General features: G+C 39.6%; 1 protein-coding gene across 1 annotated transcript; it reads right to left on the reverse strand.

Moving 5' to 3' along the window:
• Positions 1-892: 892 nt before the first annotated feature.
• LOC141906798 (D(2) dopamine receptor-like) lies at positions 893-23,270 on the reverse strand. The gene is made up of 4 exons (XM_074796179.1): positions 21,990-23,270; positions 6,066-6,178; positions 3,620-4,590; positions 893-1,260 (listed from the first exon to the last, which is right to left on the reverse strand). The coding sequence occupies exons 1-4, from the start codon at positions 22,527-22,529 to the stop codon at positions 998-1,000; spliced, it is 1,887 nt and encodes a 628-aa protein (XP_074652280.1). The 5' UTR covers positions 22,530-23,270; the 3' UTR covers positions 893-997.
• Positions 23,271-23,446: the final 176 nt, after the last annotated feature.

The following is a 23,446-nucleotide window of genomic DNA, read 5'->3' on the forward strand; positions in this document are numbered from 1 at the left end:
GTTCGGTAAAATCGTTCATTTTGAACAGCGATGCTAATTTTTCGTGCAGGGGTTTTATATGCTATTACAGTTAATGAAGAACGCGTAATCTTTATGACAGGAAACTCTAGGATATCATTCGTGAAACTCAGTACTCTAATATCATTAATAGACGTTTATCCTTTTAAGGAAAGCATATCTAAAAAAGCTCATGGATGTTTTGCAAATTGGAAATCTGCGTGATCTTTTTTACATACGACATTTTCCGACTTATAAAAACATGTACACTTTGAGACTGATTACGTATAATCGTGTTCTACGTCAAAAACTCGGTACGTCCACCACCATTTCGTCATAACGAAAAACGATTGTTGCCTGACAATCAAAATAGAGAATTGAGCAAGCTTATTACCGATAGAAACCATAATATTGCAAATACAACTGATATTTCAGATTGATGTTTTTACCCTGGCGTCGGGTAGGCCGGGTTACCCTAGTAAATGAATGTCTTTATGATGATGATATGCCCCTAAACAATTGCTTATAGACTAAGTATTGTATGTGTATGTTTTTTTTTTTCGTTTTTGACACAAAACTGTTTTATGGAGGTTACACAAACTTGTCTCTCGAGGGATTTAACTAATTTGAATTAAATATAGCTATAATACTCGCAGCGTCAGAAAAATTGCCTGATGTAAACATACAACATTCTTTTATGAATATACCTAAATGTATGATACACTCACTTTGGTGCGCGATTTAAATTCTATTGGGTAATAATTATGAAGTAAAGGTTAATGAAATGAAGCAAAAGCGTTGTCGGTATATCATCAGATACGGGGGAGCCTCCCACAACTTGAGACTTAGATTGGCAATTCTGGCACATAATACTTAAAGATTCATGAAAGCTATTACATAATCAATGCTCATCATATACAATTTTCGTTATTTTCGTTCATCTATATCGATTGATTTATTCATTCTATTTACAAGCGATTATTTATGAAAATGCGCTCCGTTATCTATAAAAGTTGCACGTTGTACACTGAGGACATTGCGGATTTGTGAGAATCTTTTTGAAAGCGCGCCTGAATTCGATATTGAATATCGTGTAGATGATCGGATTGAGGAAACTATTGATGTAACCCAGCCAGACGAACAAACTGAACATCATCGGGTCGGTGTTGCACATCGGATTATGTTTCAATCGGTAACGAATGCAAATAGCGTTTATGATATTGTTCAATGTGAAGAACGGCAACCAGCAGATGAGAAATACGCCTGTAAAGACAAAAAATAATTTTCTAAGTTAACATTTACGAAAATCACAGGCTATATGCATATTCCACTAATTCAAAGGTTAATTCTTGCAATATATCATGGACTAGTTTTCAAGGTCTGTTCAATGCAAAGGGCACAACTTTTACGATTATTCGACGAGGATTATCTCTTCTTTGTAAACACAGATTATGTCATAATGACTTCTCAGATTTCACGCCCCGCACAGATACAACGTCAACATCTTAGCCTTTACTCCTCGGAAAGTATTTTGATTCGCGCGCGCGCAGGCGGTGATTTAATTCTTTTATATGCAACGGCGATGCGCGGTATCTTCCACCTCCGGCGTCGCTCCCTGTCGTTAGCGAGTATAGAGCCATGGGATTAACGAGAAATCCCTCTCGCCATCAGAAATGGCCTGAAGTCAATAAGTTTATTGATAAGTGTGTATCTGACGGAAAGGATGGGATATACCCGCAGGTATTGTATACGAGACTATCTGACTAGCACAGACATCCAATATTGTACTGATTAGTGAATGTCATGAATAGATACCGCGATCAACGTCGAAATAGACCTGATGTTGGCGAGCGCCCGGTATTGCTTCGTATTATAACTATGTTTCTCACTCGATACGCCGACATATTTGGCAGTAATGAAGCCAGCGACACGGCAAAGAACATTTGTCAGCCCGCAGGCGATGTGAGGTATATAAAAAGCCGAGCACGGGGACCGATGAATTATTGTTATCCACTATTTATTGCCAATAATCGCAGTTGGGAATTCTTGACGAAAAACGGGAGCGAGTAGGGAACTAATATATATCTATATATATATATATATATATATATATATATATATATATATATATATATATATATATATATATATATATATATATATATATATATATATATATATATATATATATATATATATATATATATATATATATATATATATATATATATATATATATATATATATATATATATATATATATATATATATATATATATATATATATATATATATATATATATAGATACACCTGTTGGCACATTTCAATAATCGAGCGAATGAATGATACTGTGGCAACCGAGAATCCTTTTTTTTAAATGAATTAATTATGAAGATGAAATACATGTCTGTTAGAACTCGCATGCCTATCGATTATGATAGAAATTTTGTGGATAAAAATCTCTTAGAAATTTCCTATTCGAAGAGCAAGCATCGAGTTGTTAATAATTTGAATCTAACACGTAGTTTTTAAACGGCTTCTTTTTTCAGACGAACATCTAGTTCTAAGAGCACCTTTCCGTTCAAACGCTGGAGAAAAATTGAATGCACCGACGGGCGTCGCCGCCGCCATGACAGGAACCGGAATGGCAATGATGAATGGAGTAAATTGAATTCAAACTAAATGGAATCCGGTTTGATATCAAATTACACTCGTTTGATAACGCGAGGAAACGCACGTCCAACGGTTTACCTTATCACCTCTTATTCTAAAGCCTAATCTACCATTAGACACGTCGTAATCGGGAATCAGAGCGTATCGAATAGAAATCTTGTTTTCGGTAAATAGCTCTCTCTCGACTGAAGTGAGCTGGCTAATTTGAAAGTTTAATGAGTTGCCGGCGCTTGAAATCGAGACGGCACGTCCTCTCGCTCGTGGACGAGTATCTTCGCTTTTAAGAACTGCGGTTATCTGCAATCAATTCGTACCGTCACGAACGCTGATTAATACAAGCACTGGCCCTTTCGTGATGATAATAACATGGCAAGTGGATAATTTGCGCGCGGTTTTTCGCTTTCATCGCGCGTGTAGAATTCGAGAACGAACGGCAAACTCAGAGATATCCGATTAGGCTTATTTCAGCACGGCGCGTGGCATGTGAATGGATTCAAATCCGGGTGATTCATTTTTGAAAATATCTTACAGCAAAGAAGAAGAGCTCCGGGTAAATAAATGAACAGATCAATACGTTTAGTAATTTGATCCGATATTTTCTATCAATCCAACTAAAGAGCAATTTCTGTTTCTATAATGATCCACACGTCCAGTGCGTTTCAGTCACCAAATTCCCATCAAAATATACTTTTCATAGACCTTATAGAATAAATAACGAGACGAGTAGTAAGTACTATGTATCACCTAATGAAGCTACCATACATAAATAGCGAAAGCTCGTGCGTCTAATAAATAGTTAACCTATATAGTACTAATCGTTTATTCTAAACCCGGTTAACACGGCTACTCTATGAATACATCTTTTAGACGATTTACGAAATAAGGAACAACTCGCAAATCACATGTCTCGTCTCACTGGCGTTCATTTGGTATCTACAATTAACTCACCTAAAACTATGGCTAGTGTTTTCGTCGCTTTCTTTTCTCGTTTCGATGCCGCCGACGATCTGTCTTTCTTCTTTTTATGACTATGTCTGCGCATGTGAAAATTGAATTTCGTTACGCTTTTCTTTTGGCCACCGGTAGCACCGCTACAGTTCGACGATGTCGACTTCTTTTGACAGCGCGACTCACCGTTTCGTCCGCTCGATTTCTTTTTACCGGGCAACTTGAGAAAATCCCTAGTCCTCGAATTGAACGTGTGGTCCGTCACGGTCGTAGTTATTGCGCTGAATTGAGTTTCGATTTCGACAGTAGTCGGCGCGCTGTAACCTGAATCGATGTCCAATTTGAACGGCAACTGTAACGTGTTATCACTAACTGGACTTAACATATGAAAATCTGCGCTTTTATCGTTGACGATAACGTGATCTTTTAGTTCCTGATTTTCGGGATCTTCTTCTTCCTCTTCCTGCGATTCTGTTGTCCCTTGATTTGTCACCGACACTTCCTCGGCAAGAGATGTTTTCGCACACGATTGCGACGGACTTGGAAGCTGTAGGTTATCGCGTTGCGAGTTTTGTCGACTTTCGTCCTGTTTGAATTTGTACGCCTGCGACTGAGGAGGAGCCGACTCGGCCAGAGGTCTAGCATTTTTATTTTCGAACGTTCTACCCACCCCGGTTTTTTTACTAGCCCTGGCTTTCTTAGCGCGGTCATGGATCGTTCGAAATATCTTATAGTAAAGTATAATCATTAATACAGTCGGTATATAGAATGACCCCATTGAGGAATATATTAAAAAATCGGAATTATAGAAACCGCATTCGTTCTCCTTCCTGTTGTCCGTATAGTTCATCCCGAGTACAATAGGTGACGCTATGGCTGCTGATACGATCCACGTCAGGGCCAACATGGCGTAAACTCGTTTGGAATTTTTATGTTTGGCATATTTGATAGGTTGAGTAACTGCGATGAATCTGGAAAAAAGAGTTGTAAAATTCAGAAAATAAACTCCACATCGTTGGTAGTTATGAGGTAATTCTATATTTCAAAGATAATTTCTCCGAGGTTTTCTTTTCTGTTGGAGAAGTACAAATCGTAAGTAGTCGTCCTTGTGTCTAGGTATTAAGTAAGGGAATAGTTGGTTAATGCGGATATTAACCTGTTTACTGAAGTATGAACACGATGCGCCCTTATTGGCAATTAAGTTGACGTTAACCGGGTTTTTACGACGTTCCAAATTACCTTTCTTCAATAATATCAACCCATCAGATAAATCGGCTCACTGATTTTACGGCAATTTTCATTTGTTTTAAATGCTTTCTAATATGCACCGAGCCCGCGGATTAATGACTGCTCGGCAGGCGAACTTATTACCGCGCATCTCGAGCTAATTTCCAACAGCGATCGGAAGAAGGCGTTTCTCATTCGTTCACCGAATTTTTCCAAACTTCTAAGATATTTTTTTTCTGGGGTATTTGTTTTCGAATAAATTCTTTGGACTTTTATGATAAAATTATTGGTACGTTTCTGAGAGATGCCACTTATGAATTTCCATTTAAAACAAATTAAAGCAGGAAGAAATAGAACCCATGAATGACACGCCGAGTGAATAATGAATATAAGTTTTGATCGAAAAGCATCTAGAATAAACAGATTCTATCAATCTATATACAGTAGGGCATTCCAGGAACTGTTTGTATGAAAATATGAAATGAAAAATAACGTGTGTACGAGGGTTCAAGCATGAAATTATGATTGTAGAGTTGATTTATAGTGAATGTTTTTGCGCGTCGTGAGTAGATGTGTTTGACGGGTGACAAATACCTGGTCGCTGTATCACCTTGTAATCACCATCATCATCGCGGAGATTTACTGCCGCGATTTCAGAGCACGCCACTAAATCATTACCGTCGTCGCCCTGCTGTCGACGTCACAATGGGCGCTCCGGAGGTTTAGTGCGACGCGCGCGCATTGAGTGTGTAGTAGTAGGATACAGTAATAAATCTTACCTCTAAACCGATTCGGTTGCTGAAACTGCGGGATTAACAGATGATTCATGTGATTAAAGCCGTTTCACGTACGGTAACCTATTAATTGCTAATTAATTTCCCGGAAAGCTAACGGCATCAGATAGAAAACTAATTACACGTCCCCGGGTAGGTGATTTATAGCTACTGGGTGACAGACTAATACATTCACCAATTAATTACCGTATTTTAAGTGTGAAATGTTCGGGGAAAGAGATTTTTAACTTTCAGTAATACTTGATCATTGACGTGAATAGTGTAGTAGTGCGATGTAACGCATCTGATATATAACGAGCTTTCTATGAGTCCGAGTCCGAAGTTAATGTTTAGCGAACCTCGGCCGTCTGTTTTCTGGTGTCCTTCAGAGATAAAACGAAGAAGCTAGCAGATATATGCCCCTAAACAGGACGTTGATAACTCACCTGTCAACGCTAATGGCAGTGAGATTGAGAATAGACGCAGTACAACACATCACATCGAACGCCACCCACGCGTCACACAAAGTAGCACTTAACTCCCATACACCGCCGTTTATCTGAAAATAAATATATAAGTTGATATATATATATATATATACAAATATTCATAATTGTCTACTGAAAGATATTTTGATGAAATACTCTCACCTCAAGAGGGAGAGAGAGAGAGATTCGCATCATCTTAGGTTTCATGCATGACAGCTTTCAAGGTTAAGGGTATTAGTGATGGTAGGGATTATATTTCTCAACGTGCCAGATGTGGGACGATCTCATGAATCGTTTGATGGTTATAACTTCAAACGGTCGGCCACGGTTTCGATGCGCTCGCCGGATATTAAGTTATCGACGCGCATCGTGTGATGTCGTTGATCGGGTTCTCCCGACGGAAAATCGCACGAAAAACCCGCGCAGAGTCGACACAAGAGCGGAGAATGAAAAACTTTTCACTCGATCGAAAATACGATCTGATATGAAAAGCGTTCGTCGATCGATCCGGATCTGAATTGGGAAATTGAATTTCGTAGATAAGGCATGGTTCCACGAGTAATTAGTAAAACTTGTCTGAATCATCAAATTATTGAACAGCGATAACGAATGAAGGCACACTTTATTCATTAGAGTCACCTATGAGTCGTCAAAGAGGTTTAAGTTAGAACCTGTCTACAAATTTAGCTCCAGGACTAAGTATTGTATTTATTCGTCAAAGTAATTATATGACAATCTTTCATTGATTTTACAGTTGGCGTTTTACCTCAAAATATACATACATATCTTTTACATTTAAGTAACCCCAAGAAGCAATTTCCGTCCCTTAAACATCAACATTATGTTCCCTGACGTGTAAAGATAAGATCCAAACTCACAGTTGATATTAAAATGTTTAGTGTGTGACCGTTTCGGAGTTTATATCTAAACTTTATCATCAGAGAAACCAAAATGATATGATAATCATTATTATTTTGGTTTCTCTGTTGATAGAGTTTAGATAAACTCCGAAACCGTCAGACAGACAATTTAATATCAAATGTAGGTTTTTACTTGTTAAATACTGAGATTAATATCAGTTATCTTCCAGTCAAATACGAGATCGTTCAAAAGTAGCAGAGAATCCCGTGAACATTGAGATAAATTTTTCGATGTAATAGGCAGCAGAATTTTCTGATCCGTATCTCGCACTTTAATCTAATCGGTCCCAATTTGTCCAAGTTATGCGAGGTTTAACTGTATGTGATAATTTGTTGGATCATGGAAGAAGTCTTGTTTGTAGATGATTGCCCGAGATATTGAACATGGAACTGCGTGCTCTTACAGTACGATGCACACTCAATGAGGGCTCTGTCGATTCTTAGAGACATACCATAGATCTGCACGAATTTTTGTCTAATCATCGGAGCCACGCGATGAGAAAGAACATCGTCGTCAAATCATAAACTACCGTGTCAAACGCGTTTAACAAATCATTGCCACCGAATTGAATCGTTTTCGAATAAACTCGTCATAAAACTTTCTTCCTATCTGCTCGGCAGGTCACGTAAAAATCACGGCAACCAATTTCCTTTAAGCTAACGAAACAAGCTCGGTCGATGAGGTTTACAAATTGTCTGAAATACGTGCTAAGAGCCGACAAGTATGTATGTTCGTATAAAAACATCGGATTTCTGTTTAATGAATTTGGAAATCGACGTCGAGTTTTTCCTGTCGAGCGGAATTCATCGCACGTATCGAGGATAACTTATCTGAACGGCTGATCGTAGCTTTCCGCGCAAATGAAGTTAAATAGCCCATTTTCGTCCGGCCTTTTTTCGATCGAAACGTCGTCGAACAACCGCACCGTCGCATACGTATATTGTATAGATATATTTAGTTGTTTCCCTATCGCTGAACGGTCGGTGTTCGTTGAAAGCTATCAATTACAACAAGCTCGCAGGAACCCCATCGCAGTGCAAGCGTCACATCAGCGGTATCTTATTGTTTTAAAACGTGTTTGGAATTACACGTTTCCATTGCCGGGTTGTGATTTCTCAGTCAAATAATACACATGACAATAATATATCTATCGCAAATTGATACTGTTTCTGTAACTGATTTCCCAAGCGCTTCAGAGATAACTGTCGCAGATTGGTGATTTTACTGAGAGTTCTCAGAGTGCAACGAAGCCTTCACCCAAATACTGCAGGTTCGAGAGTTCACTGCTCGAAAGCTCGCCAAATTTCAATATAAAACCTCGTCCATTTTACAAATGCGGAGATTGTGGAAGAGAGCGAGTTAGTTTGACTAAGTATGTGCTGGAATAGAAATTTTCAATTTAGTGGCCAGAGAGTGTAGAAAAATATGCGAAGCATCTATGAAGACAACGAGTCAGTAATCATGCCAAACATTGAAACCGCAAAACGTCTTAGTTACATCAATCTCTGTGATTGGGTTAAGCGATCTGCAAATATGAACTTGAGACGTGTTTGACAAGAAAATTGTCAGAATTATAAAACCAATCAACGTCGGACACAAAACCCCCGACGAAAACACGTCTGGACCGAAACTCAATTAGGGTTCGAAACGCTCGTGGTTTATGGCATTCGAGTGATCAGGTTCGTGTTGCAATCTCGCCTCGTTCACGGATAAACTATCTAATCAGGTTTACGGATGTCCGATCGGTCGAGCAATTAGGACGGAGCTAGCGCTAGCGTCTCGCAATGTGGAAACGTCTAACCCATAAACTTAACTTTATCGTCAGCCCATGAAAATTTAATCAAGATGTAGCTTTTTGAGACCAAAACAGTCTTAATAAACCAGATTTAACTACAGAACCTCTGGACTAAACTGATAACTGATAAACGGCACCAGGACCGAACGGGTTCAATGTCATCAAGTTCAATAGCAAGTTCTAATTTACTTAGAAAATATCTACAAAGAAATAGAAAGAAAAAACACCAATATTGGTCTGTTTAATTAAGAGGAAAATATGATCCCAGTATAATATATGGCTTTAATATAATCATATTTTGGACCGTGGAAATGACTCCAATCGACATGGTTGTATATATTAATGAGTTTTGTCGAAATCGTCCTAAAAAACTCATTTCATTTCGATATTCAAAGACGACCATTGATCCCAGACAGGAATCAATTAAAAGCAAAACTAGCAAACCTGCCACGACGAGTTTCATCATTCAGTGTTTGTTGTTACGTATTATCTGCGGGAATGCTTCCGCGATGAAATGGGAAAAATCGACACGGAATTCGTTTCACTTTTGTCAACGACGCTTCATCAAACACTCGTTCGTCAAGAGAAAATTGCCTCGTTTTTATTCCAATTATCGAACGAGGCTTACCGACGAATCTGTAGCGTCTTTAAAAAATATCCCTTTTCAATGAGAGTGAAATGGGATTGGAAAACGACGAAATTCCCCTCGCCCGCTTTTTGCCGACGTCGTTTTAATCCTGGCGCGGTTCCGCAGAAACCGAGATACGCGGTAAAGCGTATTCCTCGGGAGAGTAAACTATCTTAAAGAATTCGCGACGCATTGAATCGTGGCTAAATACATCCCAATTGTCACATCGTATTACGCGTATTAAGTCTTTTGAAACCTACATCATCCGAAAGGCTTTAAGATAGTCGGCCATTAAAGACGGATGCCTCGTCATTTTGAAAAACAGATTACGTCGAAATGATCACGACGTACGTAAGAAAGGAGAAAAAAGCGGATCAATTCGTCGCGGCACCAGCGGCGGCATTGAACGCGGTCGATACTGATTGAATGATTGGACAGAGAGCGACGTGTAAAAAATAATCATCAAGCTAAATAAACTGACATCGCCTGCGCAGAATAAACGCGCGTGATAGTTAATCAGCTCGATATAGAACCGTACACTGGTGACCGAGAAAAAAATAGAGTACGTCTGAATAGCGGGTTCTATAGTTAATTGGATCAGGGAAGTGTGATGAGATGGAATACGGACGCTTTTAATTGCCGGATGTAGGCTATTCAATTCAGCCCGTACATCAAAGGTTACCGCAACAGCAGTAAGCTACGCTTATCGAGTGTGTGTTACCAGCTGAACACCAGTCAACATCAACTTTGATTCGGTCGCAGAACAACCCGCAATAGTTTTAGCCCGATAAATGTTCTGCGATCGATACTACGCATGCGCACTGCAGTTCATTGAACCACGTGGAAGTGGCTGTGTATAAACATATTTTTCTTTAGAAAATCGGTTGAAATTCAACAATTTCTCGTAAAATTTGTCCAAAAAGGTATGTATTTTTATTCTTCTATATCTCCGAAACCCGGAATCGGAACATTAAGTGTTTATATTGTGATTAAAGTCTGTTTTTATGTGTTAAACATATGTTTTTGCCAGTTCGTTCCGATTCCGGGTTTAGCGTTATTTGGGCATTGAAGATGTCAAATATTTCGGCCCAGACTCGCGCAGCTTTCGTTTCTGACGTCATGTTGCTATGTTACGACACAGACATATACATGAAGTATGATCTTTAAAATGTGTATTTACTACATAATAATGTTACTTAATAACGCTTACATTAGGCCTACAAATTATTGTCCCCCATATAAACCAAGTTGCCTAAATAGCATCAGCAATCTCATTTAATTAACCTTTTCTTGTTTTTAGTCATGGATCTTTGTCGATTGTGTGGAAAAAATGCGAAACCTCCGGATCGTCGTCCTATCGATAAAAATAATTTCAAAAGCCATGTGAAGGAGTTGTTCAACATTGATTTTGATGATGATACTGAACAGTACCCGATATATATCTGTAATATGTGTCGTGTCAAATTACAAAAATGGCGTAAGAACAAAAACGTTAAAAAAACTGTCCCTGTGACTATCACAACATGAAACTTTGCCCACATTTTATCCAAATCTTTCGCAGTGCTTATGTGAATGGCGGAACATAATGTATCTTGAATTTTTGTAAACCACTGGTTAATTCCAAGTCTGGACGGCGACGTATTTGTAGTCAAAGTTTTATCGATCGATTTTCCATTATGTACTGCTGCCATTCCATTTGAACTGAATTTAAATACTCGATGGTTAATCACTTCAGTCATAGCCTTTTCCAAATATATAGTGTTCCTGCGAAAATAATAATAATGATTATTATTTTAACATGTACTTATCTGGATTTTTTATATTATGTTTATATATTATTTTCTGTATTCGTTTATTATTTTATAACCTAAAAGGATTGTATTGATTATAAAAATAAATGTAAAAAATACCTGTATGTGTGTTTTCTCGTGTTCAGATCGCAGTCTCTGGTCAGCTGAGCCTGAGAAGTACCTATATGAAAAAGAAAAGGAAAGAATAAAGTGCCTGCAATTAGGTGGAAACTATTCCGATATTACATTGATTCAAAAGGAATAACACTCACTAGAATCGGCCGAATTAGTTGATCCTGATCCAGAGGATTCCCGTAATATTTCCGTATCGATCTGAACCAATTCGTCACTATCAAAGAATAGTTCGTCAAAATCGTCATCATTTATAATTTCGTTGACAACCGTTGCCATTTTAATACAGCGGAAAGAACCGATATCACGATTGATAAAACACTATATCCGTCTGAAGCGATGTAGAGAGAATCGCACAATGATAACGAAAAAGTCCAAAAATGTTAGTAGTTTATTCAACGTTTCGTCTATGTCCTAATAGTCATCTTCAGAAATAATGAATACTACAGAAATTATGAGAGATATATACAATCCAGAGACAAAGAGACTAATTCAAGTAATCAGAGATGATACAAACTAAAGGAAAATTAACGTAGAAACAGTTACACGCTAAAACAGATTAAAGAGAAGCAGTTAAGAGACAGACTAGGGGGCACTTAAATTTAAGACAATTGTGAATACAAGTTGATCGACTAAAATTGATGAGGGGAAATCAGGTGTTGAGTTTAACCAGTTTACAGAGGAATTTTTATATAAGTTTATTATGGGATGAAAAACCGATATTCGGAAACAACTGAATTATTACGGAGATTCCCGATCTCGCTGGTTATCGCTTATCGGCGCGTTACGTAACAAAGCGCTCGCCGACGAACCGTTATCGGCTTTAGGGCAATTACAACGCACATTCGACAAGAGCTGCACAATAGCGTCCGTATTCCATCTCATCACACTTCCCTGATTGGATCGAGATGTCGATTAAGAGATTGGATTGGAAAAAATGGCCTGGCAATATGCCGTGGTGAAGAAGTCCGATTTAGTCGTTGGGGTTTTCGTAAATAGATTATAGAACTAAAGTGAACATTGCAGGCGTCGAGATCGGGGACACCCGTTTACGTGACTAACTTAATTGTAAGTTCGGCACCGACCACCCCGGGCATTCTATCTGATCAAATCAGCTATTCAAAGCGATCCTCTAATCAAGGTTCTCAAGTATGGCGCTGTACGACCATTACCAGCGGCGAAAACAAGGCAATCTGCTTAATTTGATTTCCTAGTGCAACAAATAGGAAACAAACGGTACAATCATTTTAATTTACGCATCTGACACTGTCGTGTAGGCCACGCCGTGTCGGAAATTGTGTTAGACGCAACTGCAAATGAGTTATTTACCCAAATTAAGTCGATTCCGTACCATCGAGAGCCGTTCAAGAAATTGGCTGGTACTCACAAAGAAAATGCTCCCTCGATTATCTTGTTTACAAGAGTAGCGGAAAAGCTTCTTGGCTTTGGTGGCCTGATTGGTGGAGGCTGGTTTCCAATTTAGTGAAGGATGACCGCTGTGAGTAAATAGCCCCGGGGATGAAGCGATCCTCACCGCCGGTATATATTTGCAAATACGGCTCGTTACGTATAAAGCCCCGTGACAAAAACTGCAGTAAACATAAAAGCAGTAATGGCTAAAACGAAGAGAGATGGCACGATAGAAGACTATCTTGATTTCCAAAACTAGTTTATTGCGCTGAGCTGAGTTTTGCACATGAAAGATATTTTGCGCAAAGTACACCTGCTCCAATAATTTTTCAGTTCAAAGGATGACAAAAAGTGCGGCTATGTCAGGTTTAACCCCGAATGCTGGTATTGGTCATAAATAAATTGATCGCGTGCAAAATGTTCTCTCTATCAATCTGGAAATCATATTAGCATGACGCAATATGTCGAAGAAAATAATTCTATCAGCGATAACTTTGCGGCGTTTTGTTGTTGAATTTTCCCCCGCGATGATGCGATTCGATTCCGTATATAGAGCTCTCCCTCCAGAATAAGATAGAAAATCACGTGACCTCGTGAGTTGGTTTTCTAAGGTAATTTATGCGTATCCCTCGCTTAGCCATATACTAGAGTCATTTCATGGTCCCAGGGATATGAACGGCAAGGAATGGGCTGTATTTTTAATAGGCGGTTGAGTTGTAGGTTACATGCGAATGGATTTCATATATTCATTCGATCAAACTCTAGCTTTTTCGCATTGCAGTGAGTCCGCGTGCACAGATTGATCAACAATGTTTTCAATATCAAATCGCGATTGATTTTCTGTCAATGATATGTCAAATCGTTAGTGCCGCGCAGTTCTAGCCATATATAGCCGTGTGGTAAAATAAAGCATCGATTAGCTTTAATTCGCAGAGAATCGAGTTGATTTTAGATTAATGGTGGGCACGAATCAACTATTTGAACCGTCATTTAAGGCGACCGACCGCCGACAACCAAGGTATCAGGGGCGGGGGCATTCCAAGGTTAAGGTCAATCAGCTGTGTAGCAACGATTTTTTTTTTTGGGGGGGAGCCTCCAGATGTATTTTCCTGAGTTTTTCGGAATAATTTGGAATAGTAGTGTCAAAAAAAGAAATTTTCAAAGGGTGATTCCAGACACCATGGAATACCCTGGATCTGTCGTGGTGTAGTGTCTTTGTTATTTACCTCACACGCGCAAGGTTATGGGTTCGAGCCCCGCTGAAACGTCGAATTTTCGCGAATAAGGAATGATATATTTATTAAGTTTTAAATGGGTCGTTTATTTTTTTCGTTTCAAATCTAAATCTAATCAACGTCGTCGAAGACATCGAATCAAAATAGCATAAAACGCCGTAAAACGAGCGATCGAGTAAAAAGCTAGAATAATGCCGATGCTCCCTACACCCGGTAGTCATAAATCTTGCAAAGATTAGTGTTTGAACGTGACAGATTTATGAACAAACTTTCCGGGATTTTGTGAGATTTTTACGAGCTTCGGTACTGCTATAAAATTCTAAAACAACAGCTTCCCTTAGCAACGAAAAATAACAGCTCTACGCTTACGAGGTGTTCCGTTTTTTTGCGGGAGAAATTTGATGACAGTGTTTTCATCTGAAATAGGATTTCATCTTTTTCGCATCGAATCTCTCATCCTACGGATCTACTAGGAGAAATAATACAAGCATATTTTGACAAAAGTATTTGTGTATATCTACATATTACAGATTCTGGTGTCTGAACGAGTTCTTCAAAATGGGATAGGATTGGATTAGTGTCAGGTTTCTTGTGACACCTATTATCATATTTACGAGGGGATTTCTGTCGAATTGTATGGTTTCGTGTTACAATATGTCTCGCAGTCAGTCCGTCAAAAAACATATCCACGAAGAAGTTGTTGATATCGGTTGATATCGTCGCACCGAATACCAATGCTATACCGTCTGCATTTTACAAGCCGTTCTCTGATGGCGATATATCAGGCTCCGGGGCAAGCAACGTCGCATTCCAAAAACACAGCGATAACAGGCTTACTTTCGTTTTCGCCAACTGAACCATGAAATACCGCGGGCAATTTCAAAAGTGAGTTTCTAATTGGATTTTTCACACTCGAGAATACACGCCTGGAACGCTGACAACTATTGAGGGAATTCAAGCTAAGCCGCTGGTGTCGTTCAAAAGTAGCAATCTGGTTTCGGGGGCTGAGAGGCTTTTCCGTTTCACCGATCATCACAACAAAGTTTCCGAACGATCAATAAAAAGTTTCTTCGTCGGCGGCGTCGATGAAGGTGGTGTGACTCCGCACAATCGTTCACGTCGGTGAGCGCCGATGGGGAATAAAAAACGATTTTTTTTACTTTCGCACAAGCAAATAAAAAAACTACACAGCAGTATGCAAAGCTTCCAGCAATGATCGACCTGAAACCATCCCTAGACGCCACTCAGAAATATTCAATTTTCAAGCATCCGATTTGCATAAAACTTCTTAACCTTTAGATTACATACCCTCCAGATGTATATATACATATGTACATATTATATATATAGTAAAAAAGTAAAAAAGGTTTTTTTATGTTGTCACACACAAAATGGTTGTTTGTAAATCGTTTGGCATTTTTGTAGCCGTATATATTCAGGTTACGGTACCCAGAGTCGTCTGGACACGACTGTACGACAAATCACTTCGCAAATTCTACATTGCTGATTAGAATCGGGACAACGTGAACATTATTTTACTGATTTGTTTTCCTTTCGTTGATGTATAGAAAAAAACGCTTGTATTTTGTTTAACGTTAAACTCAATTTGCCAGCGAGAAGTATAAATTGCTGTATCTTGCTGCGTTCATCAATTCTGAATAGAGAACTTTTAAGAGATATCAAAGGAGAATTGTCTATGCGGATATTTTCACGCAAAAGGTTCTATATAGAGTGTATTCAAGTTTCTCCGCGGTGGCGACTGTGACATTTGGTGTATCTATATATATCAGGGGCATATATAATGTAAACGCATCAGCGGACACTGGGCAAAAAAAACGGACGGTGCCGATATAATGATCGAGAAATCGGTAACGCCTTGTAATAGCTGAGTAGATACTAGTTGAAAAGGATAAAGCTTGACTTGATTAATTGGACCTGTGTCGTTTCTAGTAACATATTATACACACCAGACGACGTCGAACATCTAAAGGAATCGACCCTCTGTTTAGGGAAAATGTCAATGTAGCGGAGGTTGTTCCGAAAGGCTCAGATCGTTTTCGCCGCGCCGCTGTGTGCGATAAGGTTCTATTGTCGATTAATCATGACAGACACGCTTTTCAGTTAAAACCTAGCTAATAAGCATGATTAAAGGAACGACACCGTTGCTGCCGTATTCTTCAATCTTGCATAGAGGTAGACGCTCGGGTTATCTCCGCTGTGATTAATCAGGTGAAATGTTTCCTAATTGAGAATGCATAAACGAATGACCCAAATCCTCCGAACAGAATCCTTACCATATAAAGTCGATGACGTGGTTTTAATGCATCGAGCATCCAGGCGTCACCAACGCAGAATCTGACCTCGAGATCTGAGTGCAATAGGTGCTTTCCCGAATCGATTCCAAAATTCCAGTCCAATACATAAAGATTCCGGCATTGAACCCAGATTTAGTTTTCCGTTATATTTAAGTAATTCAAGTCGATTCCAATTACAGGCGGACATGTTCTTGTAAATATGTACGGTTTCCAATTAAACTGACGACACAAGCTGCAACCCGAAAATAATCTACCCAGTGAACTCTGCCGTTCAAAATGACGGATGGCAAACAAGTGCACGAAAGGCTTTTATCCACTTCGAGATTTGGAACCGTAAAGATATTTACCGAGAGCGCAGTGTGACACTGCGTAGTGGATATTTTCTTCGAACCGGATAGAAGTTGAAATGTAGAGGATCCGATAAACACTCCAATGACATTAACAGCCATGCGGAGCGACTAAAAAGTGATCCACAGTAAACCTTGTGTATAAGCTGGATCGGTTGGGACCAAGAAAAAGTCCGACTTTGAAAACGCTGGATTTCCAGCCTTTTCCCGAAAACTACAGCTTGACAATTAATTTCTGTAAACGGAAAAATCTCGGGTTCACTTTTCTAGCCAGGAACAGGTGTCAGAACAGCGATAAAAGCAAATTGCAATGGGAAGAAAATAGCCCTCCTACTTTCGGTGAGTGAGTTTTACGGATTTTTTTTATTTTGGGACCAAGAAAAGTACTACGAGACTACGAGTACAGCGAGTTACCGACTTATTAAATCTGCAAGGTTTGCTCTAGTTCACCACAGAATATACAAAAAATGTGATGGGGCATCGTATTTATAAGATTTTTGTTAGTTCCCCTGTCCAGAGATTAGAAACACAGCCTTTCTACCAACAGTTACCACATCATCTGTTCTACCGAACTTACATACTCGTATGTACCTGAAGAAGTGGGAAATCTATTGCAGGAGTTGAACAAAAACCAATATCTGGTGACATAACAATTTTCGGCATGTCATCGGGTATGAGTGTCAGGATATTGCTGCGAGGTATATCTCTCATCGTAGTTCTTTGTATCTATAGCCGTTCGGCCGTAAAATCCGATTGTTCTGACTGCGGGGAAGTCCTTGGAGAATCGCGGCGTATACGGCAAACGCGCCATTAGATAAATAGCCAATAGCCAGTAACAACATCAACGTCAACAGATGTTAACGTAAACGTAGGAAAATCCAATGTGCAAATTACGGATAACTGCGTTATATGATATATCATGATGACTGATCCGGGCAATGATAAATGATAGAATCCAAATCGGTCAATTCGGTGATGAGAGCGTCGGACAAAATGCACGAAAGTAGCGGTGGAGACACTACTCACAAACGCTTTCTTGATCTTAGAACAGGGATTGACCTTGTTAATTGCAAGATCTCGATCGATTTGTTTTGCTTTAGTGTACCTTAAAAACCCACCACACCTGCCGGGAACGAAACAGGGGGTGTGATTTTAAGATAGGAAATCAAAGCACAGATATAGTTGTGCGATCGGCCAACGAGTATAGTAGTACAAACTGTAGATATTGAGTTTTAGTTACTTTTTCCTAAAGTAGTTGAACTTAACAATAAGTACAACAACGTAAGGCTGATGAACAGTTCGATTTTTTATTGGCGCAAGACTTAACATCCAAGACAGTAGATCATTGTCTAATTACTTCTAGCTTATGTTTTCGAGTGTAACGTCATCAATAACACGTCGTCTTCAAATAGGGTATTACTTTCCCCGAGACGGTTTGGCTGTTAAGGCTGGCACTGTACGTCGTCGATTTAATGCTACTCATAAACACATGAATGATCGGTTAGCTAAAAAAACTAGCTTTTGTCATAATTTTGTCAATATATATATATAGATCGCAACCCATGTCAAAACACTGCAAAAACAAGTGATTAACGTGTCAAATCTGTAGACTAGAGCAGATAGTAGGGGTGACAGAACTTTGTTGAGTTAGGCAGCAGCTTAGAGACACGACGTACTTTCAGGAGTTTTGTCATCGGCTGATAAATTAGAAAGTGCTTATTTCCTTCGATGTTTGACGAGTTTGAAAAATGGCTTATTGATTGACCTGTTACGACTTACGCGCGTACTTTCCGAATAATTTGTCCGTTTTATCGATGGATTTACGAAGATATAGCGCAAAGAAACGTGTAGAAATCGCACAACTACAACTACGAATCGAGTTGCGTCGTAAGAAATGAAGCCGTCAACTGATAATTCATCTTCGATTCTATACGCGTGAAAAGGCCATCTCGACGAGCGTTGTTCTTCAGCCCCCAACAATCAGCGCACGCTTCGTTTTTCTTTGAAGGATCGTAGTTTTTATTTGTAGAAAAGATAGAAGCCGACAAAGTCTGACTGATCACCGCTTAGTACGCACTTGAGTCAACAACATACGCATCACATCGACGCGGGTAATACAATGTAATTATTGCGTATTGCTACCATGACAGCAGAGCACGAGCGCGGATTGAATTTATTGTTTTTTTCTCGTTCTTTTTTCTCCCTTCATTTCTGGAAGCGAGATGAATTCTTTCATCCGATTGACACAATAAAAAAACATCAACGTATAACTGACTGCCAATATGATATATTCGATCGGCTAATACGCAGTCTACCGCTTATGAAATCCAGGGGCCGGGCTTTTATCGCAGTTCTCTCCCAGTCAGATTCGTTCGTCAAAAATCATCTCTCGTCAGACTTCTCTCTCTCTCAATCAAAACGTGAAGGAATTCCTATGAAATTGGATCGGTTCACGCAGTTTGAAAATACACACGACGCCCCGAGACGAGTTCTCAGATATCTCCCAAGGGCACCGTAGGTGTCTGAGGGACGTCTGTGGTTGTCTCATTGACAGGTCCGTCTAGGCTGATAAAACGATCCGTAATTTAACGCCGCTGCCGTAAGTCACAGGTTTCGACATATTTGTGGTGCGGATATATTGACGGACTAACCCCGACGACTGTACTATGAAAATTACCATATAAAACAAGGACCTGCTCGACGAAGCGACGGCGACGGTTGATGAGTGGTTAATCTAAATGTCTGACGTGTCTGTTGATGAGGGAACGCACCTCTTTAGTACCTCGTCGGGAATGACATGGCTGTCCTTGATTGCGTCATTATCTTCAGCCATCGTCTGCTTCGGGCGCATTTCCGTTTCATCAAATATCGCACTAATTAGCCGCCATTTCTATGGCACCTGTTGTCTTAACAAGTGCTGCCACCTGCGATTAACCAGTCCTAATGTGATTATCTAAAACCGTTAACGAAGATAAATACATACAATTATTATTACTCGTCATTACTACATAGAATGATTCAATCGTTTTCTAGCGAATAAAACTCAGCTACCAGCCATGTTTTCAATTGCAATTTCGCAGGAGCCCCGGTGATGAGTTTTGCTAGTCTGGGATTTTTTTTTCAATTTTACTCGGTAAATTGGTTGTACGATATATTTCCTACTGGGAATTCCGAAATAGTAGATTCATTGAAGTGAAACACGTCCATTGGCCACCAATGTAGATGAGTCGCACACTCTTAGGTTCATAGAAATATCAAACATAAGCCGCGATCACACGGAGACGATTTGGCCCGGGCCAAATTGGCACGGATCAGGCTCGGGCTAAATTTGGCCCGTGCCTAATTAAAGAGCGCGTTCACACGTAAACCATTCACTAGATACACAACAATGTTTAAACAAAGCGAAGTGGATCATTTCCGGTGTCAGTTGCAATTCAAACGCAATCATTTGTCTGGTGTTAAAATTAGGCTCGGGCCTGGTCCGACGTTTTTGGTCGGGCCAAATATGGCCCGGGCCAAACAGGCATGGGCCCATTTGGCACCCGTGTGAACAGTTGTTCCGGGCCAAATTTGGCCCGGGCCAAAAAATGCTCGTGTGATCGCGGCTATAGATATTTAGAATAAAATGGTCTAAACTTTCATATTATTCTATATTCATTTTAAGAGGATTCTTCCCTTTCTCATTCAAACAACAAATATTAACAGTTTAGTTTAGCAATTGATTATTGATATGCAGATCGAATTCCTCTTCCTTTTAATCACATGCAGATTGATTAATCTAGTAAATAGCCGTAACGTTGTCAGTGAGTGGATGGATACATGTTGCTCTGTAGCGTGATTTGTTACCGGGGACAGTTTTTTGAAAGCAGACGAAATGCCATTAATTCATCAATACGTCTTGACGACGGGTGCTCATTATCGTACCTAAGCCGGCAAGTGATAGTGAATCTCGTAATAAAAATGTTTCTGATTAAGTAATATCCGTTGGGACTCTTCGTGATTAACGTTTTCTCATTGATTTTTTTTTTGCAGTCATAAACAGGTGTACGCAGCACCGACGGCTAATTCCGGCGTTGGGGATGATTAGATGCTTTCGAAATACATGTTGTCTCATCGGGAGATTTTGTCCATGTTGTCAGCGATTTTCTTGTAGGATTTCACCGCCTCTGTAAGGTGGTGATTGCTATACGTGACAAGGCGTAATTAACAACCGGTCATTTTACGACGTTCTGCGCTCATCAATTAGATAATTACGCGTGAAAAATCTCTCAGGAATCAGGTATAAGCGTGATGGCGAATTTGACGCTACAATTTTGTCTCTCGTGTCTTCGTGGAACCGGTATATCGTCATCGTAAGATGAGCATCCAGCCTACCTGGAAATTGGAACCTACGACCTCCTGTGGCAATCGAGCATTCCACTTATGGCAGGCGAGGATCCGCAAGGTTCGCTAGTAGATAGTTGGTCACCCGCGTTCTGAATGAACTTTTTCTTAACTAAATCACTTATCAATGAAAACCATCCCGATATCTGAGTAGAAAAATTTGGTAGGTCCTGTGATAATATATGGATTCGGGAGCCTAAAGATCCAGTGAAAATTAATTAATTTTGATAACGTAAGACTGAGTGCTCGTCACGCCATCTGGTGGGACTATTGGTAATGTGGATCCCATTCTCAACATCTCAAAATCACCTTCCCGATATACTCAAAATGATACAGATTCTGTATAGTGCACGATAAAAACAAAGGAGAAAAGAAAAATTTCGTACCCATCAATTAAGATGACTACTTCAATATATCATATCCAATTGATGTATTCAGTACAAATTATTTTCCTCGAGAATTGTCATTTTGTGTTGTTAAGTACTATGTAGTAAAACGATGTTGGTTGTTTGTTGTCTTAGATTGATACCGAACTCAGTCCCTGAACAGCAATTCAATTACAGTCAATTTACCGAAATTTCCCGCGGAATGAAATGGAAAATAAATGGCATTACCACATTTTCAAATGAGATTCGCTAATATGGTTTCATTTGTTCATCAGCGAAAGGGTTGGTTATTATCCATAGTGAACGAATTATCGAGAGAAACTTTATAATGAGGTATACATCTCAAACTGGATCTCACCACGGTAAAGACGTACATTGTACAAGTAGAAATTTTCGAAATCAAAGATTGGAAAATATAATGAAAAAAAACAAAACAAATTAAAACAAAATAAGGAATTCAGAACATAGAAAACATTTGAATTATGGAACAGAGTTAAAACAGGACCGTAAACTACGATATGATGTTTATTGGTTGCTTACCTCTGAATAAATAGCTAACGGCATTACTAACATGGCTACCATAACATCAGCGACAGCCAGGGATACGATAAAATAATTAGTAACAGTTTGTAGCGAACGTTCTCGTTGTACACTAAGCACCACTAAGATATTTCCAAATACGGTCAAAAATGGAAATAATATCAATATGATAGCCCAATATTTCTTTTCGTCGGCTACAGGACTATCGGGCGTTGTCCGATTTGTAGCGTTCAAACACATTGTGTCGTTCGCCCATTCGCACAGCGAATAATTCTGGAAGAAACTACCGGTGAAGTTTCCCTCACTAGGGTCCACTACTGAGAAATTGCCATCGTATATTTCGTTCACGTAGCCCGGAACCTGGGTTGTGGTCAGATTCTCGAGTTCGTAATCGTAATACGAAGTCCAATTCGCCTCTGAAGCCATTTCTGATAGCATGTTTTTGTATTCTTCCGCCGTCATCGTATCCCGTGTTTCCACGCGCGGCCTGACGTCACTTCCGTCATCTGCTGGCGTCGACGTATACTCATCGTTATACATTGCTTATCAATTGTGAATTAGAGCGACACGCAGGGCAATTTCCTCGTTTAAGATTTGTTCTTATCACTGCGTAAATCTTGGCAGCCTAATGCCTTCCGCTGTCGTGTAGAATGCGCTTCAGTTAAACGGAAGATAGGATGCTACGACGCGGTGGTTTGCCCGAGCGGAAAATGCTCAGTGTGGAAAAAATATTCAGTATTTTCCCATCGTATCAATAAATTCGAAACTCAATCAATTCGACCGAGCTCTTTCTAAAAAAAAGATCAGTCCTCTATCTAAATCTCTCGATCTATTTGGTATTTTTTTCTACCTTATTTGCAGCGGTGAATAGAGGTTTTGTTTTGGTCGAATCAACATCGTGTTCGTTCGGTAAAATTCTGAGATCGTTTGATGTATAATTGATATTGGACGCAAATGCAGGTGGTAGCTACGGAAAATTAATAAAAAAGATCTCCGTTCGATTCGACGAACCAGCCGAGAGCTATCTACAGCGGACCGACGTCGCCAGGAATCCGTTTATTTTGTCGAATGAAGGCTTAGATTAATCATTGCCAGGGCGACGGGATTATTTTACCGGTGCAACGGCGAAAACGGCCGTCTTTTCTTCGTCTGTTCTGTCCAAAGTTTTCTACCTTCTGTCAGCGACAGAAATTCGAACGGAAATTAATGGCGTTTTCCATTCAGTCGAGAGTAATTGGTTTGAAATCCGTGTTTTATCATTTACGCGCACCATGGTTTCACTGGCGGGGTTTGAAAGCGCGATTTTCCCGTCTTTTGTGGAGGTTATCACCGAACGGGCAAATTACCGAGAAACCAGCACGATGCAAATACATTCCCGCACGTATATATACTATCAGCCATACGCGCAAAATAGCTGATGATAGTCTATCTGTAACCGGTATCGACGATCCATAGTC

Source organism: Tubulanus polymorphus, chromosome 6 (genome assembly GCF_964204645.1).
Source record: "Tubulanus polymorphus chromosome 6, tnTubPoly1.2, whole genome shotgun sequence".
In the NCBI taxonomy this organism is placed as follows: domain Eukaryota; kingdom Metazoa; phylum Nemertea; class Palaeonemertea; order Tubulaniformes; family Tubulanidae; genus Tubulanus; species Tubulanus polymorphus.